The sequence below is a fragment of the Sorex fumeus genome, unplaced genomic scaffold (assembly GCF_029834395.1).
Source record: "Sorex fumeus unplaced genomic scaffold, SorFum_2.1 ptg000019l, whole genome shotgun sequence".
Taxonomy (NCBI): domain Eukaryota; kingdom Metazoa; phylum Chordata; class Mammalia; order Eulipotyphla; family Soricidae; genus Sorex; species Sorex fumeus.
In genome coordinates, this window is record NW_026606076.1 from 30,555,236 (window position 1) to 30,576,350 (window position 21,115).

Consider the following 21,115-nt stretch of genomic DNA (forward strand, 5'->3'; position numbering starts at 1 on the left):
TGGAAGTAGAATGAGGACCAGGCTGGTCGCTGAGTAGTTGCAGTTTATTCAGTCTCTTGTCTCTCCCAGCTCTATCCAACCATCTCTCTAACTCACTCTCCAATGCTCTCTGTGACTCCTCTCTAATCTCCCCAGCCACTCTTACTATCAGCTCTCAGCCTTCTCTCTAAGTCGCAACCGTGTCCTCTAACTCTGTGCCTCTTCTTCTCTCACTGTATCATTATCATCCTGTTGTTCATCGATTGACTCAAGCAGGCCCCAGTAATGACTCCTTTCTATCCCTGAGGTTCTAAGAAGTGCCACAGTTGAGGCTATTTCAGGGTCAGGAGAATGAGAAGCATCATTGTTACTGGTTTTTGGCATATTGAATACACCATGAGGAGTTTGCCAGACTCTGCGATGTGGGCAGGATACTTCTGGTAGCCTGCCAGTTTTTCCAGAGTAAGACTAGATAATAAGATTTCATGTGTCCGCGCACTTCCCAGAGCATGATTTTATAGTCTTTGGGTCTTGGCCATTGATGGGATTACACAGCACCAGGGACAGTTGGTGGGTGTAACGCCTACATACTGGAAGATGGGAGATCTGGGTGGAGGAGGCCCAGTCCCAATACGAGAAGCTTGGAAATCTAAGCCCCAGGTCCTGCACACCTGGGTTCCTCTGCTGGTTCCTTCATATGTGAGGGCTCGTCCGAACTTGTGGGACTGTGGCTCGAACCAGAGGTCTTCATCTGCTGGGGCTCTGCTCGGGGTGGGGAGGGAAACTCAATACACCCTCCTCCAAAGTGCCCCAGTAAGACAGCCAGATGCGGAGACAGGAGACTGCGCTGTTCTCTTCCAGGAGCAGGGTTTTATAGTATCTGGGTCTTGGCCATTGATGGGATTACACAGCGCCGGGGGCAGTTGCTGGGTGTAACACCTACATACTGGAAGATAGGGGATCTGGGTGGAGGAGAACCATCCCTTTTCTCAATGTCCTTCATTCCCCCTGTCTCCCTGAAGCTGCTCTTTTTCTTCTCTCACCACGACCCCAATCCACGCCTCCCTACGTGAAGCGCAATGAAAAATGGTTTTCCGGACTTCCCAATCACCTACAACCCACAAAGGAAAAGCAGCCCTTAAGGTGTGTTACTCCTCTCCTTAGACCAGCAACTTAATTGACATATTTCGTTTTACTTCCTAATGATTACCATTCTGTATGGACACAGTAATAGACATTTTTAGGCTTGTTGGTGACTCTCCTGGGGACTTCTCACCACAGATTCAGACTCCAGTGCTCAGGCTGGATCAATCACTCCTAATCCCAGGAGTGTCCAAGTCTAATTATTACTTTTTTATTCATGACAGAATTTGTCCATGACTAGACTCTTATAAATAAGCATTATGGTACTTTGGCCAGGCCCATTTTGATGCCAGGGTAGCTATCTCACCACTTGCTCTGGGTTCATCTAGTCCCTCATTGTACCCTTCTTTTGGGGATCGAGGAAGTAAGGGCAACTGAGGCTTTAGTCAAGAGAGCAGATGACCAGGAGGTAATATTATCTGGAGACCATCAACTCTCAAGCTCAGGCTTGTCTTTGTAACTGTCTTCCTGTATCCATACAAAAAGTAATTGCTCTGAAATAGCTAACCATGCAAAAGACATTAAGGAGAAGAGAAAGAAAATATTTACAAGTCAAAGTCTGATCAGGAGACAAAGGTAGTTGAAAGATTATGGGCAATCAACAAACACAAGCTCTCACCTGCCAGGGAGCAATTGCAGACCATTATTATCCTACAATACCTGGTGATCCTCAGTGGTTTCTCCTGGCTCTGCACTCAGGTATTATTTCTGATGGTGCTCCTGGAAACTCGACAGGATCCTGGGAATTGAACCTAGGTTGGCCATGTGCAAGCAACACCCTACCCAGATCTACAGTTGCTCTGGTGTCAATTGAAGAGTTTAGATACACGTAACTGTACACAGAATGCCATTTGAAAGGATGAAAGGGGCGCGTTGATGAAATTTTTCATAAGTGGGAATATGGTTCAGGTCCCAAGCTCCCCACATCCCAGCAGACCATTCCATTTATCTGTGATTACTCACAAGGTTGGTCACATTCTTAGGTCCCACCCATGTCACTTTATTAAGATTAGAGGTAAAAAAGGAAACATTTATGATTGGATAGAGCAAAATTCCATCCATCTATTAGTCAGATGATCCTCAGGGGACCCTTTGGAATTCTGGACATTGTACCTAGATTGACTGCATGCAACACACTGTACTATCCTGATACTCTCAGTTGGAAATCATGTTTCTGAACGTTCCTCCTGGGGTTTTCTTTGTAGCTTAGAGTCCACTGCTCACGTGTTGTCAAGGGGTAGAGCATTTGCTGGACCTTGCTCTCTGATGTTCTTACCAGCCCTTGCTCCTGTTCCATGTCTCCAACTCTCTGGGTTTCTACTAGGCCAGTTCCTCTCTGAATCCCCAGGCTTGTCTTTGGAGTCGTTGCTTTCATCCCCATCTGGATTTATTACTTCCACAAGAAACTCATTGTCCCGTACCCTACCAGCTACCTACCTGCAGAGCTTGATTTCTTTTGACATGAAAACTCTCATGGCATAGTGTGGGAAGCCAAGAGCCCTCTCATAGACCCTGACCATGGTTCCCATGTTAGGAACTGCTTGGGACATACATTAGTGACAGTCTCCCAGGACTTCCTGATCTCAGGGATACCTGATCTATAGCCACACATCAGGCTGACAGCTTATCTGGCCTTATCTATAGCAACCTCCAGGATGCATCTACTCCCTAAGACCCTTTGATATACAAATGTAAAGCTCAGGATGCACCTACTGCCACAAGACCCTTTGATGTGCAAATGTCTACCTTGAATGTTAGGTAAAGCTCTTGTTGCTGACCTGACCATATATGGTTATATTGCTTCTGCTCCTGACTGAGCTGCCCAGACCCTATATAAACAGCCTGTATTCCTCAATAAAGCCTGTCCCTTTTTCTCTCTTTTTCTATTTCTAAACTGTACTCTGTCTCTTGTGTCTCGTGTTCACTTGGTTGGTCCCTCCTTGCACCATCGGATCAATCCTCGGGCCACCTCCGCGGGCCGGACAGTGGTTACCGGGGCCCACTGCAGCATAGACTAATAATTGGAATCTTTCTCTGTTCTTTTACATGGAAGCAGCCAGCCCTGGTGGATTGGCTCTTACTGCACACTGTGATAAAGGCTCAAGTGAGCAATTTGGCCCTCATCCCCACAGAGATGCCGAAACAGGTGGAATGTGTTCTGAGGGTGATCAGAAGATCAGTCTTCCCATGTCCTCAGCACCATCACTTTCCCATAGAAGCCCATATTGGACGGAATCCCCAGAAATGTAAGCACTGAGGAAAAACTTTTGAGTCCAGCATGACCCCGGTGGGACTATGTGAACATCCACACAGGAGACAAACCGTTTAAGTGTAAGGACTGTGGGAAGGCCTTCAATGGATCCTCATACTTTATACATAGGAGATTTCATACTGGAGAGTTTGTATGCATGCAAGGAATGCGCTGTGGCCTTTCTCTGACTCAAACATCTTAGTATGCACAGAAAAAGTCACACTGGAAAGAAACCATATGCATATACGGAGTGGAAAGTCTTTGCTTATTCCACAAGCCTTAGTACACAGAAAAACTCACGCTGGAGAGATAACTTATACTTGTGAGCAATGTACGAAGGCCTTTGCTTATTCCTGAAGTCTTAGTTTTCATAATTTATGTTTCATAGAAAACCCTTATATATGTGAGGTAGGTGGAAAGGCCTTTCATTTCTTCTCAGGTCTTTCTGAGCATAGGAAAGTTCATACAGCGGAATGAAACACTAATCGTGTCACTACTGTGGGAGGGTCTTCACTTACTATTCAAACTTTTTTGTCCATAAGAAAATGCACATTGCAGTGAATTCATATATATATATATACATATATACATATACATATATATATATATATATATATATATATATAGAGAGAGAGAGAGAGAGAGAGAGTGGCAAGGCCTTTGCTTATTTCACAATCCCTCTGAGACACTGAAATTTCATACTGGAGACAAACCTTATGTTTGTAAAGATGTTGGCAAAACCTTCACTTTCCCCTAACTCTTTTTTAAACATAGGAAAAGTCATACTCGAAGTAAACATAGGTAGGGGTGTGGGAAGATTTTTACTCAATCCTCAAGCTTTGCTGTGTGAGAAAATATCCTGGATTGAGGCATTATATATAAAATGGCTGCAAATGACTGCAGGAAGATTTTGATGCAATTGGCATAGCTTTCTGAACATGAAAATTCACAGTGGAGAGAAATCTCATAAGTGTAAGGAATGTGGAAAGGTCTTCAGTTTGGCTTCAACCCTTACTGCGCATGTGAAAAGTCATTTTGCAGTGAAAACTTAAATCTGTCATGAGTGTGGGAAGGACTATCCTGGATTCTCGGGCCTTTTGCATAGGAGAATTCACACTGGAGAGAATCTAAATATAAATATACATATTTATATATGTAAGAATATAATTATTTATGTAAGAACGTGGAAAGTGCATTATTTGCACCTGTGGCTTTAAAGAGAATCCTGGAGAAAATCCTGTAGGTAAGGAATATAGGAAGGCCTTCATATTCCCTCAAGCTTTAGTAAATATAAAAGTTATGCTGGATCAGTCACTTCAATGATAACAATGGCCGGCGTCAGAACAGGACCCTGAGGTAAAACAATTTTAGTTTCAACAAGTGGGTGGGGGATTGATACAAAAGTACAGTAAGGAAGGAAATAATCCTGTTATGTCTGAAAGCTTCCTGTGATACTAGTACCATAAGTGAAATGTACTTGCTGATTATCACCTGCACCATGGTTATGACAATGTCCTGGCATGTGGACTTCACAGTATGTTAACTGGTAAATAATGGTTCTTAGTGATAAAGCAAGGTGGAAGGAATTAAATAAGAAGTAAATAGGTACTAATATTGTATTTTGCTGGGTACTGTCAAGGCCCACCATGGTTTCATTCTTTGCTGTGACTCTGACTTGGCTCAGAGGCCCTGGTTTGCAGGGGATCATGGCAGAGTTCAACCAGGATGCTGCGGTGAACCATTTGACGTTGGATAGACAGCCAAACCTCCATTCTTCAGGCGCTTATGTGTTATGTTCTGGGAGCCACATCACGCTGTGCTGTCCATAATTTGTGTCCAGGTCAGCCACATGCCAGGAAGCACTTCACTCTCTGTAGCATATCTCCACTCATTGTATTCAGTTTTCCATTTGATTTACACAAACATTGAGGGTAAATATTTTGAGACTTACACTTTGGAAGCAGTAAAATCCTCAATCTATTATACACCAAAATGGGACCATATAGAATCCAGATGATTGAACCTGGGTCAGCTGCGTACAAGGCAAATGCCCTATCCACTGGTTTGCTCCAGCCAACCAGCCTTACACATTTACCTGCTTTTTCCTAGTTGTTCTCTGCGGAGCTGGTGTCTGGCCCTTTAAGGCTGCTTGCAGAAGCAGAAGTGACATCACAGCAGGGCACTTAAGTGTCTGCATGCCAGATGCTGCTGGATTGGCGTCCGTTTGTTATGCAGATGAAGGGAGAAAAGGCTGTCCCCAGTGGAAGGGGTCTGTGAAGGCCTTTTTCCTGGCAGGACACTAGTGACCTCCCATGAATGCCCCTCACCATGCCTCCCAGTGTCTGCACTGAGGGGCAGGGCCAAGCCAGCTCTAAGGACACTTTCAAGCTCATTTTTCAACCAATATCCAGGTGGTTCCTGAGCCTGTCAGGGTTTTGTGGGGGACGTGGAGCTTTGGTGAGTGCATTGGGGGCTGTGCCGGGGCGCAGGGGTCGCGGGTGGGAGTGCCTGGTTCTGTGGATCCCCTGCAGCTCCGGCGTGGGGCAGTGGCGGGTGGGCGCTGGGCTGAGTGGGTGGGGGGGCTGGGCCGTCCCTATCCTCCCAGCCCGGAGATGTGCTGGGCCCTGTCCTGGATGCTTTGGCCCGGACCTCACTGCTGTAGAAGCTGCAGATTCACTTAGAGGATCGGAGAGATAGCACAGCGGTTAGGGCGTTTGCTTTGCACCTGGCCCACCCAAGATCGACCTCCAACCTCGACCAGGACGGGTGCCTGAGTCAAGTTTCTCGTCCATATCGCCAGTCCTGCCTCAAAACTATAAAAGGACTGTTCATTTTTGAGGGGCAGAGGGGCAGCTCCCTAATGGCATATGACACTGTAGCCCTCGGTCCTTATTCATTAGTAGCCTTGATTTCCAGACCATCCCTTGGGCGTGGTTCTTGGGGTGGTTGCGGTTTCCAAATGAAAATTTATTTTGGGGCTATTTTTGGTTGTATTTTGGGCACATATGTGGAATCTCAGGGCTTCCTTCAGCAGCAGCACTCTGGAATTCTTTTTTTTTTTTTAAGTTCTTTATGGGTCATGTGAGATGCCGAATATCAATCTGGGTCAGCATGGGAAGCGCCCCTCCCAGCTTACTATCTGTGACTCCACATTGTTGTTTTTTTCTAATGGAGAATTTCTGTATCCTAAAATCAACTTGAAAATTGCACCCCGACTCTTCTTCTCTCCCTGATCAGGCAAAACTTGGATATTACACTGAGTACTGAGAGTTGCGTTCAAATAATGTCTGGACATGCGCTGCGTGCCTTTGGTGGCTATGATTGGTCTCCCCACCCTGGCCGGTGAAGGGTGACAGAGGATCGAAGAAGGAAACAGAGGCCAGGCTCTTGGTGATCTGCTGGATATTAACCCAAAGTGTCTTAGGCTTCATCTGTGAATTGCCCCTTTTGTTCCTCCCAGAGAAGCTTATCACGTCCTTGCTAACATCCCTAATTTAGTTAAAATTAATCTTTAACATCTTTAACATTTTACTCAGTAAGCCTAAGCTCCTTGTAGCAGAGGAGAAATGATGAACCAATGTTAAACCTAAATTGTTTAAAATTAGAATCCAACCAGGGTAAAGGGTTTTGTTTTTTTAAGCAAGAAAGTTTTGGTTTTCCAGGAGTAAGGACATTTGCTCAGGAATCCCACTGGGTGTGCTAGGAGCACATTTACTTAGGGCCGGAGCCATAGTACAGTGAGTAAGGACTTAAGCATCCAAGCAATTGACCCAGGTTCTATCCCTGCATCCCATATGGTCTGTACCAGGGTGATTCCTGCGTGTAGAGCTAGGAGTAAGCCCTGAATCTGCCAGTTGTGGCCCCGAAACAAAAATCACACAAGTCACACTTATATATACAAAAGTCACATATATATATATATATCACACAAGTCACACATATATATACACAAACAATGGTGAAAGAACAATAGGGATTCAGGAGAAACTGTGAGTTTCTGTAGCAGGGATAGATCAAAAATAGGGATTTTTTTTTGGGTCACACCTGGCGATGCACAGGGATTACTTCTGGCTTTTCACTCAGGCGTTACTACTGACAATACTCAGGGGACCATATGGGATGCTGGAAATCGAACCCGGGTTGGCCGTGTGCAAGGCAAACGCCCTTCCCGCTGTGCTATCTCTCCAGCCCCAAGAATAGGGGATTTTTAAGGACCAGAAATTTGACTCTTTTAATGTTTCAATCTCAAATTTGTCTTTGTACATAATTTTCCCCCCCTTCGGTAGAATTTGCCTTTTGTCTTGTTATATTTTTCACCACAGCCTACAGTGCTCAGTGTTTACTCTTGTCTCTGACCTCAGGGATCATTTGACAAGAGTCAGGGTAACAGTTTGTGTTTAGATATCATTGGTCCGATGTTAGGTGACAATGCAGGATCAGGGGACTTCTCCTTACCCCCAATCCCCCAGTGTGTGACCGACCAGTCCAGCATTTGCCTCTCCACTCCTTTATTCGAGTCCACAGATTCACCTGGGTGGCAAAAAGTTTCTCAGAGTCTAGACTCTGGCTCTTTAAGGTACTTAATGGAAATGGAAGTGATGTCATAAATGATGTCATAAATGCCATGGTTCATTTTCCATCCCTGACTCAGACACTGGGGCTGATGCTCCCTTGGCAAAGGGAAAGTAAATTTGCACCCCATCCTGAAGGGGGAGTCTGAAGAAGGATTTAGTTGCAGGACTCGAGCAACCTCTTGTGAGTACCCTGCGCCTTCCCATTTCCACACTCTGAGTCGAGGGGCCGAGCCAACTTGGGGGCAATTTTGGACTGGTTTTTCAATTGTTCGCCAACATCCATGTGGATCGTCAGGTGTGATGGAGGTTTTAGGGGGACGCAGAGCTTTGGGGGTGCAGTGGGGGCTGTCTCAGGTTTCAGGAGTGACAGTTGTGAGTTCATGATTCTGGCGTGCCTCTTTGGCCACGATCGTCTCCAGCTCTGGGATGGGGCAACAGTGGTGAATGGGAGAATCATCCGAGGGCTTGGCTATTCCAACCGTCCCAGCAGTCCCATGTTTGAACCATCTGTCCTAAGCTTGCTTCTGTAGAATCCCCAGATTTGAGGTGCAGAGCTTCAGCCCCTCCACCTAATTGCAGGAGACCTGTTGCTGGTCACCTTCATTGTCTGCCGTGATAGCCCCATTCATGCAGGGTATGTGGGGGGGGTGGGCTGCAGGTGGCTGAGGTTTGCCAATGAAAATGTATTTAGGGGGCTATTTTTGGTTCTTTATATTCTAGGGTGGAGAGAGCACATACGCGGAGATGCTCATGAGTTACTTGAGTCTCTAAGCTCAGGTTTTACCCCTGGCGCTGCTGGGGGCCATATCGGATACAGAGGATTGATCGGTTCATCTAGTCAAGCACCCAGTTCGCATTATTGCCTTCTAACCACAATACCGGTGTATGTTTTTCTGGTTCATGAATTTCAGGTCCCTCACATCAAGCTGCAAAGCACCCCTGATTCTTCATCTCTCTCTGAGCAGACGACACCTGCCATTGTGGTAAATACTGAGGTCCCCAGGACAGAGTGCCCAGGTGCATGTTCGAGTCTAGCCTGCAAGAGAGTGTCGAAGGTTTGTTCACTCTAGGTCACATGGTGTAGCCACATTCCTGGCTACGGTTCCCACGGGGCAGCACTGCTGTCAGTCTGCAGGGGGGCACTACAATTCGGGAGCTCCTGGGCTGAGAGTTGGCCCCTCAAAGGGCCTACAGGGACTTTCCTGTGGGAGCCAGAGAGGAATCCGGGGATCAGAGAAGGCTGTCTTTTCCTCCCCTGTAGCCTTGGCCCAGGCTCCTCTCCTAAAGTGCAGCACAGATGCGAACAAAATTTGAATCCCCAGCTGAGACAGGAGCTTCTGCCATTGTCTCCCAGAGGTGGAATTGTAAGGCTGTGCCCGAGGGTGTGGCTGGTCTGAGCTCAGGAGTGGGAGGAAGTGCTGCTCTCTGGTGCTCACTGTTCTGACTTCTCCAGGTCTTTGCACGGAGCCTCCTGCTGATCCTCAGAACAACAGTGACAGGAGAAGATGGTGACGCGGATTCTGATAAAATGTCCCCAGGTAGGAGTAGACAGATAGAATGACATGAGGTAGTACCAGGAGTGCCCAGGCTTCTGGGCCATCTGTTTTGAGTTTCATTTGAATGGATTCCAAGATGAGACTTCTGATCGGACCATCCCATTCTGCTGTTTGAAGCTGCTTTTGTGTATGTTTATTTTGTTTTATTTGGCTTTGGGGCCGACCCAGTGGTGCATGAGGAGTACTCAAAGCTCAGTGCTCAATGCTCATTCCTGACAGGTCTAGGTGACCAATGGGATGCTGGAGATCCAAAGGTTTCATCTTGGGTTTTCTGTTTTATTGGCGTGGCAGAGCAAGGATTCTCGCAATCATTCCTTGTGCTGCCCTCTGGCATTGCCCCGGGTAGTGCTTGTGGGAACATATGGGATGTTGCAGATCACCAGTCCTACGTGCTGCCCCCGGAACAGCTGTCTTGTTACGCCAACCTGCTGCTTCGGTTTCTTTTGCATTGTTTTTGTCATGAGCTGTCCTCTTGACTCTGGGCTCTGGATTTAAAACTGACCGGCCTCAGAGCACCCTGGGGTGTGCTGGCCCCGTTTTCTCCCTGGCAACTACAGTGACTTGGGCACCCAGACTTGCTTTTCTCCTGTTTTGTCCTTCCTACTTTGGAGACCTGTTAGGTCATATAGTCTTACGTTCACATCATCTTGTGTGTGGATTTCTGGGTATGCGGTGATCCCAAGGAGAAAGAGCCAAGGATCTCTGAGGCCAGTAGAGATGTTGGGTTCAAGAAAATTCTACCTTCTTTGACCAGGATTTGGGGATGTCCTGAGCAGTGAGTACCTACAGGCACACATGCCATGCACTGCTCTGAGTAGTTTTCTATATGGACTGTCGAGTTCTCAATCCTAGTGGTCATGTGCTGTGGAGGTGCAGCAGTGAGCGTGCAGTGGTTTTTGCTACACCCAGAGATAGTCTTTTGGATCATACAAGTCTGTGTTCAGGTGATCCTCTCTACAGTGCTCACTGGACCAGTGGTGCTTGAATTGGCCCTGGGGTTACCAGGAAAGGCAGATACATCCAAGAACCTTCTGTATAATGTCCTCCCACTTTAGCAGATCCAGGTGCCTTATGTAATTTCTGGGACCCGTCAGCAATTCGTATGCATGGAGGCTGTTTTATTCAGAGGGGGAGGCCCAGCGATAATATAGGACCCTCGGTCCTGGCCTCACAGTAGTGGGAATGAGGCTAAGATAGACTCTGACTCCCACCCTCTCCATGTGCTGATTCAGGATGTCGTGACCTTCAATGATGTGGCTGTGAACTTCACCCTGGAGGAATGGTCATGCCTGGAAGCCTCTCAACGGAAGCTGTACAGGGACGTGATGCTGGAGACCTACCAACATCTACAGGCTGTCGGTGAGAGCAGTGTGGAGCCAACCGTGTTTGAACAGACCTGTGTGGGCTCCCTGGGGTTGGGCGGCAGCTGTGTGTCCAACAGTAGCTCTGTGACGGGCTGGGATATTGGACAGCTGTGCAGTAGTTCTTCCCTCCCTCTTTTTTTTAGGGTTCACCTGTGCATACTCAGGGCTTACTATCAGTTTTGTCCTCAGGAATTACTCTTGTGGGGTAGCCGGACCCTATGGGTTGATTCACATCAACCCGTTTCGACTGTGTCCATGGGAAAATCCCTATCTGCCCGGTTTTCCCTCAGGTCCCTTTAAATAGATCCATCCATTGGTGAATCAATTTACTTTGTATACTACACGAACTTTTGTGTGTTTAATTGATTTTGCTGTTGCCTTTGTTTGGGGGCACAGTCCACAGTTCTCCTGGCTCTGTGTTAAAGGATGACTCCTGAGAGTCTCAGGGGCTATGGGGTACCGTGGACTGAAACATCTTGGCAACTTAAACTGTTGGTGCCTCACCCCCAGTACTTTTGCAATAGTCACTCAACGGTTTTTGCATTTTCTTTTTTCCTTAGGGATTAGGGATTATTCCTGCCTGTGTATTCAGGATCCACACCTGACCTTGCTCCAAGTCCATCTGGGCTGCCTGGGATCAAACCCACATGTGTGCGCAGCGCTTCTGTCCTATGTGCTGTACTATCTCTCTCCCAACAAAGCGGATTTGATATCTCATCTCTCAACTCATTAGACGCTGCCCGATTTCAGAACTTGCATTTACTTCTAATGGTTCTTGTGAGATTTCAGCAGGACTTAGGGTTTGCTCCTGTACTCTGCACTCAGTGATCACTCCTGGCTAGCCTGAGGACCCTAGATGATATTGGGTATCACAACTGGATTGGCCGTGAGAAACTCCTACTATGCTCTCTTTCTGGATACATTTTTTGTAGGAGTACTGATACTTATTCAGCCACTGATTAGCTGATTGAATTGTGCATGAACTCCACCTTACTTTTTTTTTCATTGTTTATAATTTTATTTATTGAATCACCGTGAGAGCAGTTACAAAGCTTTTGGGTCTAAGTCTTGGTCATACGATGAAACACCCGTACCTTCACCAGTGCCCATTTTCCACCACCAAAAACCGCAGTATACCCCCATCCCACACCCTCCCCCTACCTGTGGGGCAGATGATTTCCACATTACTCTCTCTCTACTTTGATCACATTCAATATTTCGACACCAGACCCACCATTACTATTTGAGATTTGACCCCAACTCTCTGATCTGCTGAAGAGGCAACAATAGACAATTTGTGTTCTATTGCTGGTTATGAATAACATATGATGTCGCGTGGCTGCAGTAGGGCCATGTGGTTTTGAAATTATGAAATTTTAACACTTAAATCTGGAGGGAGTTCTGTGAAAAGCCACTGAGTTTCGAGATATGCTCCTGAGTCTCTGGGATCATGGCCGTTGAGCAGCTTGTTGAGAAGCCAGAGAGGCCGTTCATGGGCGATGACTTGGGGTTTTGTGGGGGTGAGGAGGATAGGCTCGGCTCCACCCCATCCCATGAGACCCAACAAGTTTCGTCACTGTGGGTCCAAGCCTGACAGTCCAGTGGCCTCTGGAGGATGACGGCCACCGAGCCACCAGAAGGAAACAGGCGGAGGGACAGCACTCTTCCCCCACCCCTGGGGTGGCCCAGCGACAGTAATCTACTGCGGGGTCTGGACACATTTCTGCCAAAAGCTGCTGGGTTTCGAGATTTGTTTCTGAGTCTCTGGGATCAAGCCCGTTAAACAGCTTGATCAGGATCCAGAGAGGTCGTTCGTGGGCGATGACTTGTGGTCTCATTGGGGTGGGGAGGACAGGCCCGGCTGCCCCCTCATCCCGTGAGGCCCAACAAGTTTCGTCACTGCGGGCCCAAGCCTGACTGTCCAATGGCCTCTGGAGGATGACAGCCACCACACCACCAAGAGGGAGCATGCGGAGGGACAACACCCTTTTTTCCCTGAGGTGGCCCGGCCACATTAACGTACTGTGGAGTCTGGACGTATTACAACCAAAAGCCACTGGGTATTGAGATTTGTTTCCGAATCTCTAGGATCCTGGCCATTAAGCAGCTTGATCAGGAGCCAGAGAGGCCTTTCGTGGGTTATGACTTGGGGTCTTGTTGGAGTGGGGAGGAAAAGCCCGGCTCCACCCCCATCCCGTGAAGCCCTGTGTGTCTCGTCACTGGGGGCCCAAATCTGACTATCCAGTGGCCTCTGAAGGATAGCGGCCACTGGGCCTACAGGGGGAACAGGCCAAGGCACGAAACCTATCCTCACCTGGGTTGGCCCAGCACTGGTAGCCTACTGCATGGACTGAACACATTTCTGCCTAAAGCCGCTGGGTTCTGAGATTCGTTTCTGAGTCTCTGGGAACATGACCATTAAGCAGTTAAATCAGAAACCAAAGAGACCTTGCCTCCAATTATATAGCTGAGCTGGAGGTGGTTTGTGGGTGTGTTTCCCACATACATAAATTTTGGCCGTTTACATTCTTGGTAAACTTTGCCCCAAGTTTTTGGGGTCTGGCCAAAGGCACAGCAGCAATTTTTGAGTATCTGGAAGTCTGAAGGCGCCATCAGCCTGCTGATGCACTTGCCTGACAGGTACAAATTGACCTACTGGCCGCACCGTACCCCCGTCTGGATACATGTTTTAGCTTAAAAAAATAAGGGTCTCTTGCCACCCTTGGCCATTTCCAGATTTATTATGCACTTAGTTTTACTGAAATCCGTGATGAGGTCATGAGGGGTGCAGGAAACTCCATGTGGTGCTGGGCCTAGAGATACAGTACAGAGAGGAAAGTGATTTTCTTGCAAGCGGCGCATGTGGGTTAAATCCCCGGGATCTCATGTCATCCCCGAGCACCTGCAGCATTGATTTCTGAATACAGAGTCAGGAGTCACCCCTTAGGATTGCCAGGTGAGACCCCAAACAGGGAAAAAACCAACAATATACTGTGCTGATCAAACCCCTGTCGGCCATACACAAGGCCAGGTCTAGAGTATTTGTGGTATTTTCTTGGATCTTACCTCTTGAATAACTAGAAATATGTGGCATTTTGGAAATGAACATTCTGTTCATGGCTTTCAGATATTTGCCCAGTTATATCAGGAAAACATGGGGATTTACCTTTCACCTATTCCCTGTCACTTATCCATGCCTCTGTCTCTGTCGGGACAGGGCACTCTGGGATGAAGCCTGTGGTGATCTCCTGGCTGGAAAAAGGAGCCCTGAGGTTGGGGAGGAGAGGCGTGTGTGCGGTTGAGTTTCTGAGGACCTTTCCTGGCTCAGTCCCTGTGCAGTGTATGGGTGTGCTGAGTATGTAGGAAACACGCTGCTGAGACCGGGGCCTTGGTCTCCTGGATCCTTGGGTCTGTGCTGCACTCACGCTGCTCTTCATTCCCCTGGACAGTCCGTCACAGAATGATCCTGTAATTTGCTTCCATGGCTTTCGAGTAAGAAAGACCATAACAGAGCTAGTTTGGATCTGAACGATAGTACAGCAGGGAGTGCCTTGCAGTGCCTGAAGGTGACCTGTTCAATAATTTGTTCAATAACCTGTTTCCCTGAACATTACCAGGTCTGCTCAAAAACAAAAACAAAACCTAGTGTAGAATTGCCATGATCCTCACAGTTTTCCACTATCCGAATCTTTTCTTTAGTGTGGGACTCTTTGGACTTTGAGAACCACAGAGATGTACTCTTAACTACATCGCATCATTTTGCTACATTTTTTGACAAGTGCTTGAATTGCATGTTTTGTTCAGTTTCAGAACGGAAACCGCGACTTCAGGATTTGGCATTACAGCACGTTGATTTGGGAATGGGGTCAGCAAGTACGAGTGAGTTGGTAAGATTCACTAATTCAGAATAAATATTGTTATGCCAGCAGGAGTGGACCAAGTATGTGATTGTTATGGTGGAAGGCTGGGAGTGGCAGGGAAGAATTCCAAAGCCTGATGCTTGGAGTAGAGGAGCCTTAGCTTCACTAGGTGCTGAAATCAACCATGTAGAAAAATACTGTGAATTTTGATTTGCTTGACATTGGTAATTGTTTAGAAAGCTAATTTGTGCGCCCTAGAGAAGGTGCAGTGAGAAATATACTTGCTTTGCTCAGGGATGGATGGTCTTTACCCAGCACGCCTTATAGACACCATAGACCACAGAACTGATCCTAGACACGGCATGGTGTGCCCCTCCACCCACACAACCCCCAATAAATAGAAACTGCAAAACAGAAAGAACAAAAAACTTCACTGATCAGGAAAGGCATCACTTGTGGTAAGTTCTTTGCAATGGCCTCGTGGTCTTTTTCAGCTGTGTGACGATGCAGCGTTGTCTTCACCCCTGCATCACAGGTTCTACCCTGTGATTTAACCAAACCCACATGTGGATCTATTTCATTTTCTCTTGAAATGGATGCGTCCGTTTTCTATTGAAGGAATTCTTTCCAGTTGTATTCCTTCATTAATTTAAAGTGGAGGAAGTCACAGAATTTACTGACTCTGCATCCATCAATTTTGTGCATCCAACTTACAGTAACATGAAGTTAGTCTATAGTAAAACTATTCATATGTCAGTAATTGCATTTGTGTGGTGCATATGTGTGAAACCACATCTGAAGGGCTCAGTTTTTTGACAGAAAGACTCAGTGAATAAGTCAATAATTAGAATCCTCTTTGTTCTACAGGAAAGCTGCCACCCCAAGTGGAATGTCTCTGATCCTGCACTGCTCGATAATGTCTTGTGTGAGCAATCCTGCCCTCAACCCCATGAGGATGCCGAGACAGGCGGGATGTCTTCTGAGGGTGATCAGAATGGTGAGAGCTACCTCACTCAGAAAAAGCCCTCTCCTGGAAAAAGTTCCTTGGAATGTGTTATTCTCAGTTCGCAAGCACAAAATTCCCCAGTGGGGCACCTGCTAGGGAGAGGTGCACTGTTTATACTGAGTCCCTCACAGCAACATACCCTCAACGACAGTCACCTTGAGCAGAACCCATATACGTGTAAGGAATGTGGGGGAGCCTCCCCATGTTCTCAGCACTGTAGTGTTCCCTTAGAAAACCACAGTGGACAGAATCGCCATAAAAGTCAGCCCCGAGAGCAAAGTGTGAGTCAAGGGTTACTCCATCATGACCATATGAATATAAATTCAGGAGCGAAACCTTTTGCATGTGAAGAATGCGGGAAGGCCTTCGATCAATCATCACATCTTATTATGCATAGGAGAATTCATACAGGAGAGAAACCTCATGAATGTCAGACATGTGGGAAGACCTTTATTCAGACCTCTAGTCTTAATAGACATAGGAAAACTCATAGTGGAGAGAAGCCTTATATATGTCAGGAGTGTGGTAATGCCTTTACTCGATTCTCAGGCCTCAGTATACATAGAAGTATTCACACTAGAGAGAAACCATATATATGTAAGGAATGTGGAAAGGCCTTTACTCAAGCCTCAGGCCTCAGTGTATATAGGAGAATTCACACTGGAGAGAAACCGTATATATGTAAGGAATGTGGGAAGACCTTTGCTGTAGCCTCAAGTCTTAGTGCACATAGGAGAATTCACACTGGAGACAAACCATATATATGTAAGGAATGTGGAAAGGCATTTACTAGAGCCTCAAAACTTACTGTACATAGAAGAATTCACACTGGAGAGAAACCGTATATATGTAAGGAATGTGGGAAGGCCTTTGCTGAATCCGCAAGACTTAGTGTACATAGGAGAAATCACACTGGAGAGAAACCGTATATATGTAAGGAATGTGGAAAGGCCTTTGCTTGGGCCTCCACATTTTATGAACATAGGAAAATTCACACTGGAGAGAAACCGTATATATGTAAGGAATGTGGGAAAGCCTTTGCTGTAGCCTCAAAACTTAGTGTACATAGGAGAATTCACACTGGAGAGAAACCGTATATATGTAAGGAATGTGGGAAGGCCTTTGCTACATCCTCAAAACTTACTGTACATAGGAGAATTCACACTGGAGAGAAACCGTATATATGTAAGGAATGTGGGAAGTCCTTTGCTGAATCCTCAAACTTTAGTGTACATAGGAGAATTCACACTGGAGAGAAACCGTATATATGTAAGGAATGTGGGAAGTCCTTTGCTGAATCCTCAAACTTTAGTGTACATAGGAGAATTCACACTGGAGAGAAACCGTATATATGTAAGGAATGTGGAAAGGCCTTTGCTAGAGCCTCAAGACTTACTGCACATATGAAAATTCATCTCAGAGAGAAACCTCATCAGTGTCAGACATGTGGGAAGGCATTCACACGGTTCTCTTCCCTTACTCTACACATGAGAATTCATAATGGAGAGAAGTCTTAGATATGTCTGGAGTGCGGAAAGGCCTTCACTTCATCCTCACAAATGACTGTACATAGGAGAATTCACAGTGGAGAGAAACCATATCTATGTAAGGAATGTGGGAAGGTCTTTGCTGAAGCCTCAAGCCTTAGTGTACATAGGAGAATTCACTGGAGAGAAACTGTATGTTTAAGGAATGTGGGAAGGCCTCTATATGTCTTCAATTTTTAATGTACATAGGAGAATACACACTAGAGAGAAACCATATACATGTAAGAAATGTGGAAAGGCTTTTTGAGAAGCCTCAGATTTAGTGTACATAGGAGCATTCACGCCGGTGAAAAACCTTTTATATGCGAGGAATGTGGGAAGGCCTTCTGCCATTCTGAATCCTTGCTAAGTACAGGAATATTCACAGTGGAGGGAAGCTTTATCATTGTCAGTCTTTTGGGAAGGCCTTCATTTGGTGCTGTTCTCTTACTCAGTATGTGAGAGTTCATATTGGAGACAAACGGCATATATGTCAGGAATGTGGGAAGGGCTTCATGTACCCCTCACACCTTAATAAACATATAAACATGTAAAGTTCATACTGGATGGTTTGATCCCTTAATAACAGTCTCTAAGGACAGAACATGACAAATCAGTCAAGCAAGTTTCCTTTGGACATGATGGTCAAGTGTGTTAAAAAAAAGTGCAGTTAAGAGGGAAGTAAGCCTATTATGCCATTGGAGTGCTCAGTGGACCGAGCATGCGACTTGAAAGGTGGGGTCTGGCTCCATCACCACAACCACATCTGTGGTCTCAGCATCACAGGAAAAATATCGGAGCCTAATGCTGGCACTAGAGGGACTTTAACCTCAGTGGGTGCTGAAACCTGGAAATGCTTTTTATTGTATTGTTTTTTAAAGTTTTCATTAAAGTGCCAGGATTTTCAAAGTTATTGATAGTTGTGTTTAGGCATACAATAATTGAACACCGATCCCTGCATCAGCTTCCCTCCACCCGTGTTCCCGTATTCAGCTCCCCACCCCAGTCCCCACTCTACCCCCGCCTGTCATCTGGACAGGCACATTACTAGGTTTCAGTGGTTATAGCTTAGATCTCTTGTTTTCAGTTCTGTTGCATCTGTGTTTTGGGTAAATGGCTACACCCCTCACTCATGTCACTGGCATAAATGAATCCCTGATCCCTGTAAACTTCTGGTTTTCTTCCGCCCCAAATTTCTTTCCTTCTCTGTCCGGCTTCTCTCTAAGCACTGGAATCAGGCATGATTTAAGCAGCCCCTTTACATTACATTTCCACACCCAGTGTTCGGTATTCCACAGATGAGTGAACATCATTCTGTATTGGTTTCTTTTTCTGGCTAACTTCACTCAAGATGGTATCTTCCAGTTACAACCGTGTTGCTGCATAAAAGCAGTAATTCTAAAACCTAAAAAAAATATCACTTGATCCCCCTTTATTCATCGATTTATTCGAGTGGGTGCCAGTAACATCGCCATGCATGCCTGCTGTGCTCTAGTGTAGCCCAATGGCATCTGTTCGTTCTAGGAAAATGCAGAGCCTCAACCCGATTATTCAGGGTCTTGACGAAGAAGTCTGACCATCTTGTAGGTGGGCGTCCACGCGATCATTTGATGTTTCGTGAAATCCAGTCAGTAATGGCTCGAGGCCAGTGGTTTTCTGTAAACCTCATTACGTGTCCGGCCCATCTGATTTTTGATGCCTTGGCAGATGAGACAGCGTCCCTGAATCTTGACCGTTGATGGAGATCAGAACTACGGATTCATCTCTCATTTGAGTGATGCGTGATATTCCAAGCATAGCTCTTTCGATTCCTCTTTGAGAGACCCGAGTAGCGTTCTCATCCTGTTTTCATAGGGCCCAGGTCTCTGAGTCATACGTTAATGCAGGAAGAAGTGGAATTGAAGAGATGTGCTCGTAGCTGGAGGTTCTTTGTCCTCTTAGTTATTTCGTCAACGCTCTTGAAGGTATTCTAAGCCGCTCTCTTCCTCCTGCTCAACTCAGGTGCCAGGACAGTCATCATGTTGATTTCTCAAACTAGGTATATATAACTGTTGCATTCGGAGATGGTGGTTCCATTGAGAGCGAATGGAGCGTCAGGAACGAGGCTGTTTCTCATAAACATTGTCTTCGTAAGATTCAGCTGTAGTACGACCTTTCCAGACTCACGGTCGAAGTAGGTCAGCATTTGTGCCGCTTGGCTGATATTTGGTGTTATTAGAACGATGTCATCAGCAAAGCGGAGGTGGTGTAGTTGCCGACCATCTATCTTCACTCCCAATCCTTCCCATTCCAGTTGTTGCATGATGTTCTCGAGGGTGACACTGAAGAGTTTTGGTGAAATGGTATCACCCTGCCGAACCCCTCTCTTGACATGGATGATTATTTCTTTGTAGAATGGTGAGATCCTGGTAGTGAATCCGTAATAGAGCTCACGGAGGATCCTGATGTATTGAGTTTGTACACCCTGATTGGCTTGGGCTTCTATGACTGCTTCCGTCTCAACAGAATCAAAGGCCTTCTTTAAATCAATGACCGTTAGACAGAGCAGCATCTTGAACTCCTCAGAAACCTCAATGAGCTTAGTATTATTGTGGATATGGTAGATGGTACTGAATCCTTTTCGGAACCCGGCTTGTTCACATGGTTGTTCTTCATCTAGTGTTCTGCTAATCCTATTCAGGATGACTCTAGTGAAAAGTTTGTAGATGACAGACAATAGGCAGATTGGGCAATAGTTGCCAATGTCGTGGATGTCTCCCTTCTTATATAGTAGTACAGTCCTGCTGGTTTTCCATTGAGATGGAACCTTGCATTCAGCAGGTAGCATGTGAAGCGCCGAGCCAGTGTATCGATGAGTACTGATGGTAAGTTCTTCAGTTGTTCAGGTCTGATATTGTCTGGGCCAGGTGCTCTTTGTTTCTTTACTGACGAGATGGCGTGTTGAATTTTGGAAGGGAGAACATTGGGAACGATATGTCAATCGTGCAGAATGTGGTATGTGGGCAAGTGGATGTGGCTATTAAAGAGATCTGAGTAGAAGTCATGAATAATCTTCTCCATTGCCCTTCTGAAAGATGTGATAGATCCATCAGGATGTCGGAGGGTAGTCATCTTGGTCTTGTAGTTGGTGAAGAACAGGCGGGCATTACGAATGCTTTTCCTGGCTTCTGCCGCATCTACCAACATCGCTGTTCTCCTGTCTTTGAGGTCATCCTTGATGGCTTCTCAGCATTGCTTTGCCAGCTCGGACGTTCACTTGTGGTTGCCTGAGGCATGTGCCAAGCCATGGCGAATAAGTTCAAGAGTGTTTGAAGAAAGGCGGTTTTTTCGTGGTTATCTCTCTCGGCCCCGAGAGTCCCAGCAGCAGGAATCCCTGAGCAATGCTGGTGTGACCCTCTCCCCACCTAAGTAAATAGAACAAGATAACAGAAAACTCATTGATCCTCGCGAGGAATCTGCTTCATGTGAGATATTTTCAAAGGTCTGTCTTGGCTATGTGGGGATGCATCATTGCCTTTGCACATGTATCCCACTAATCTATTCCACTAAGCTCCACACTAAGCTAGTGCCAAACCCAGTTTCGGGCCCCTTTCATTTTCACTCTAAACTGGTGATTCAATTTTCTGCAGAGGGAGTTATTTCCACTTACTGTGTCTGAGTTGGAAAAAAAATTACACAGCTATGTGACCTCCCGTCGGTCTATTTTGCTTGTCCACCTTGATGAAATGTCAGGTCGTTGCCTGGAAAATCCATCCACGTGTCAGAATTGCAAGCGAGTCGGGTAAATGTTAGAAACCAACCTGCAGGTCTAGAATGTTTTGACGAGAAGACTATCAGGCACAGCACAGTAATTGGA

At 46.2% G+C, this 21,115-nt stretch overlaps 1 protein-coding gene across 1 annotated transcript in view; it reads left to right on the top strand.

Moving 5' to 3' along the window:
• LOC130022174 (zinc finger protein 420-like) overlaps positions 1-21,115 on the top strand; it is an 86,193-nt gene that overhangs the window by 17,085 nt on the left and 47,993 nt on the right. Inside the window, exons 2-3 of the mRNA XM_056112941.1 lie at positions 16,201-17,103; positions 17,272-17,373. Coding sequence (XP_055968916.1) covers positions 16,201-17,103; positions 17,272-17,373 — 1,005 coding nt within the window. The remainder of the gene's footprint in view (positions 1-16,200; positions 17,104-17,271; positions 17,374-21,115) is intronic.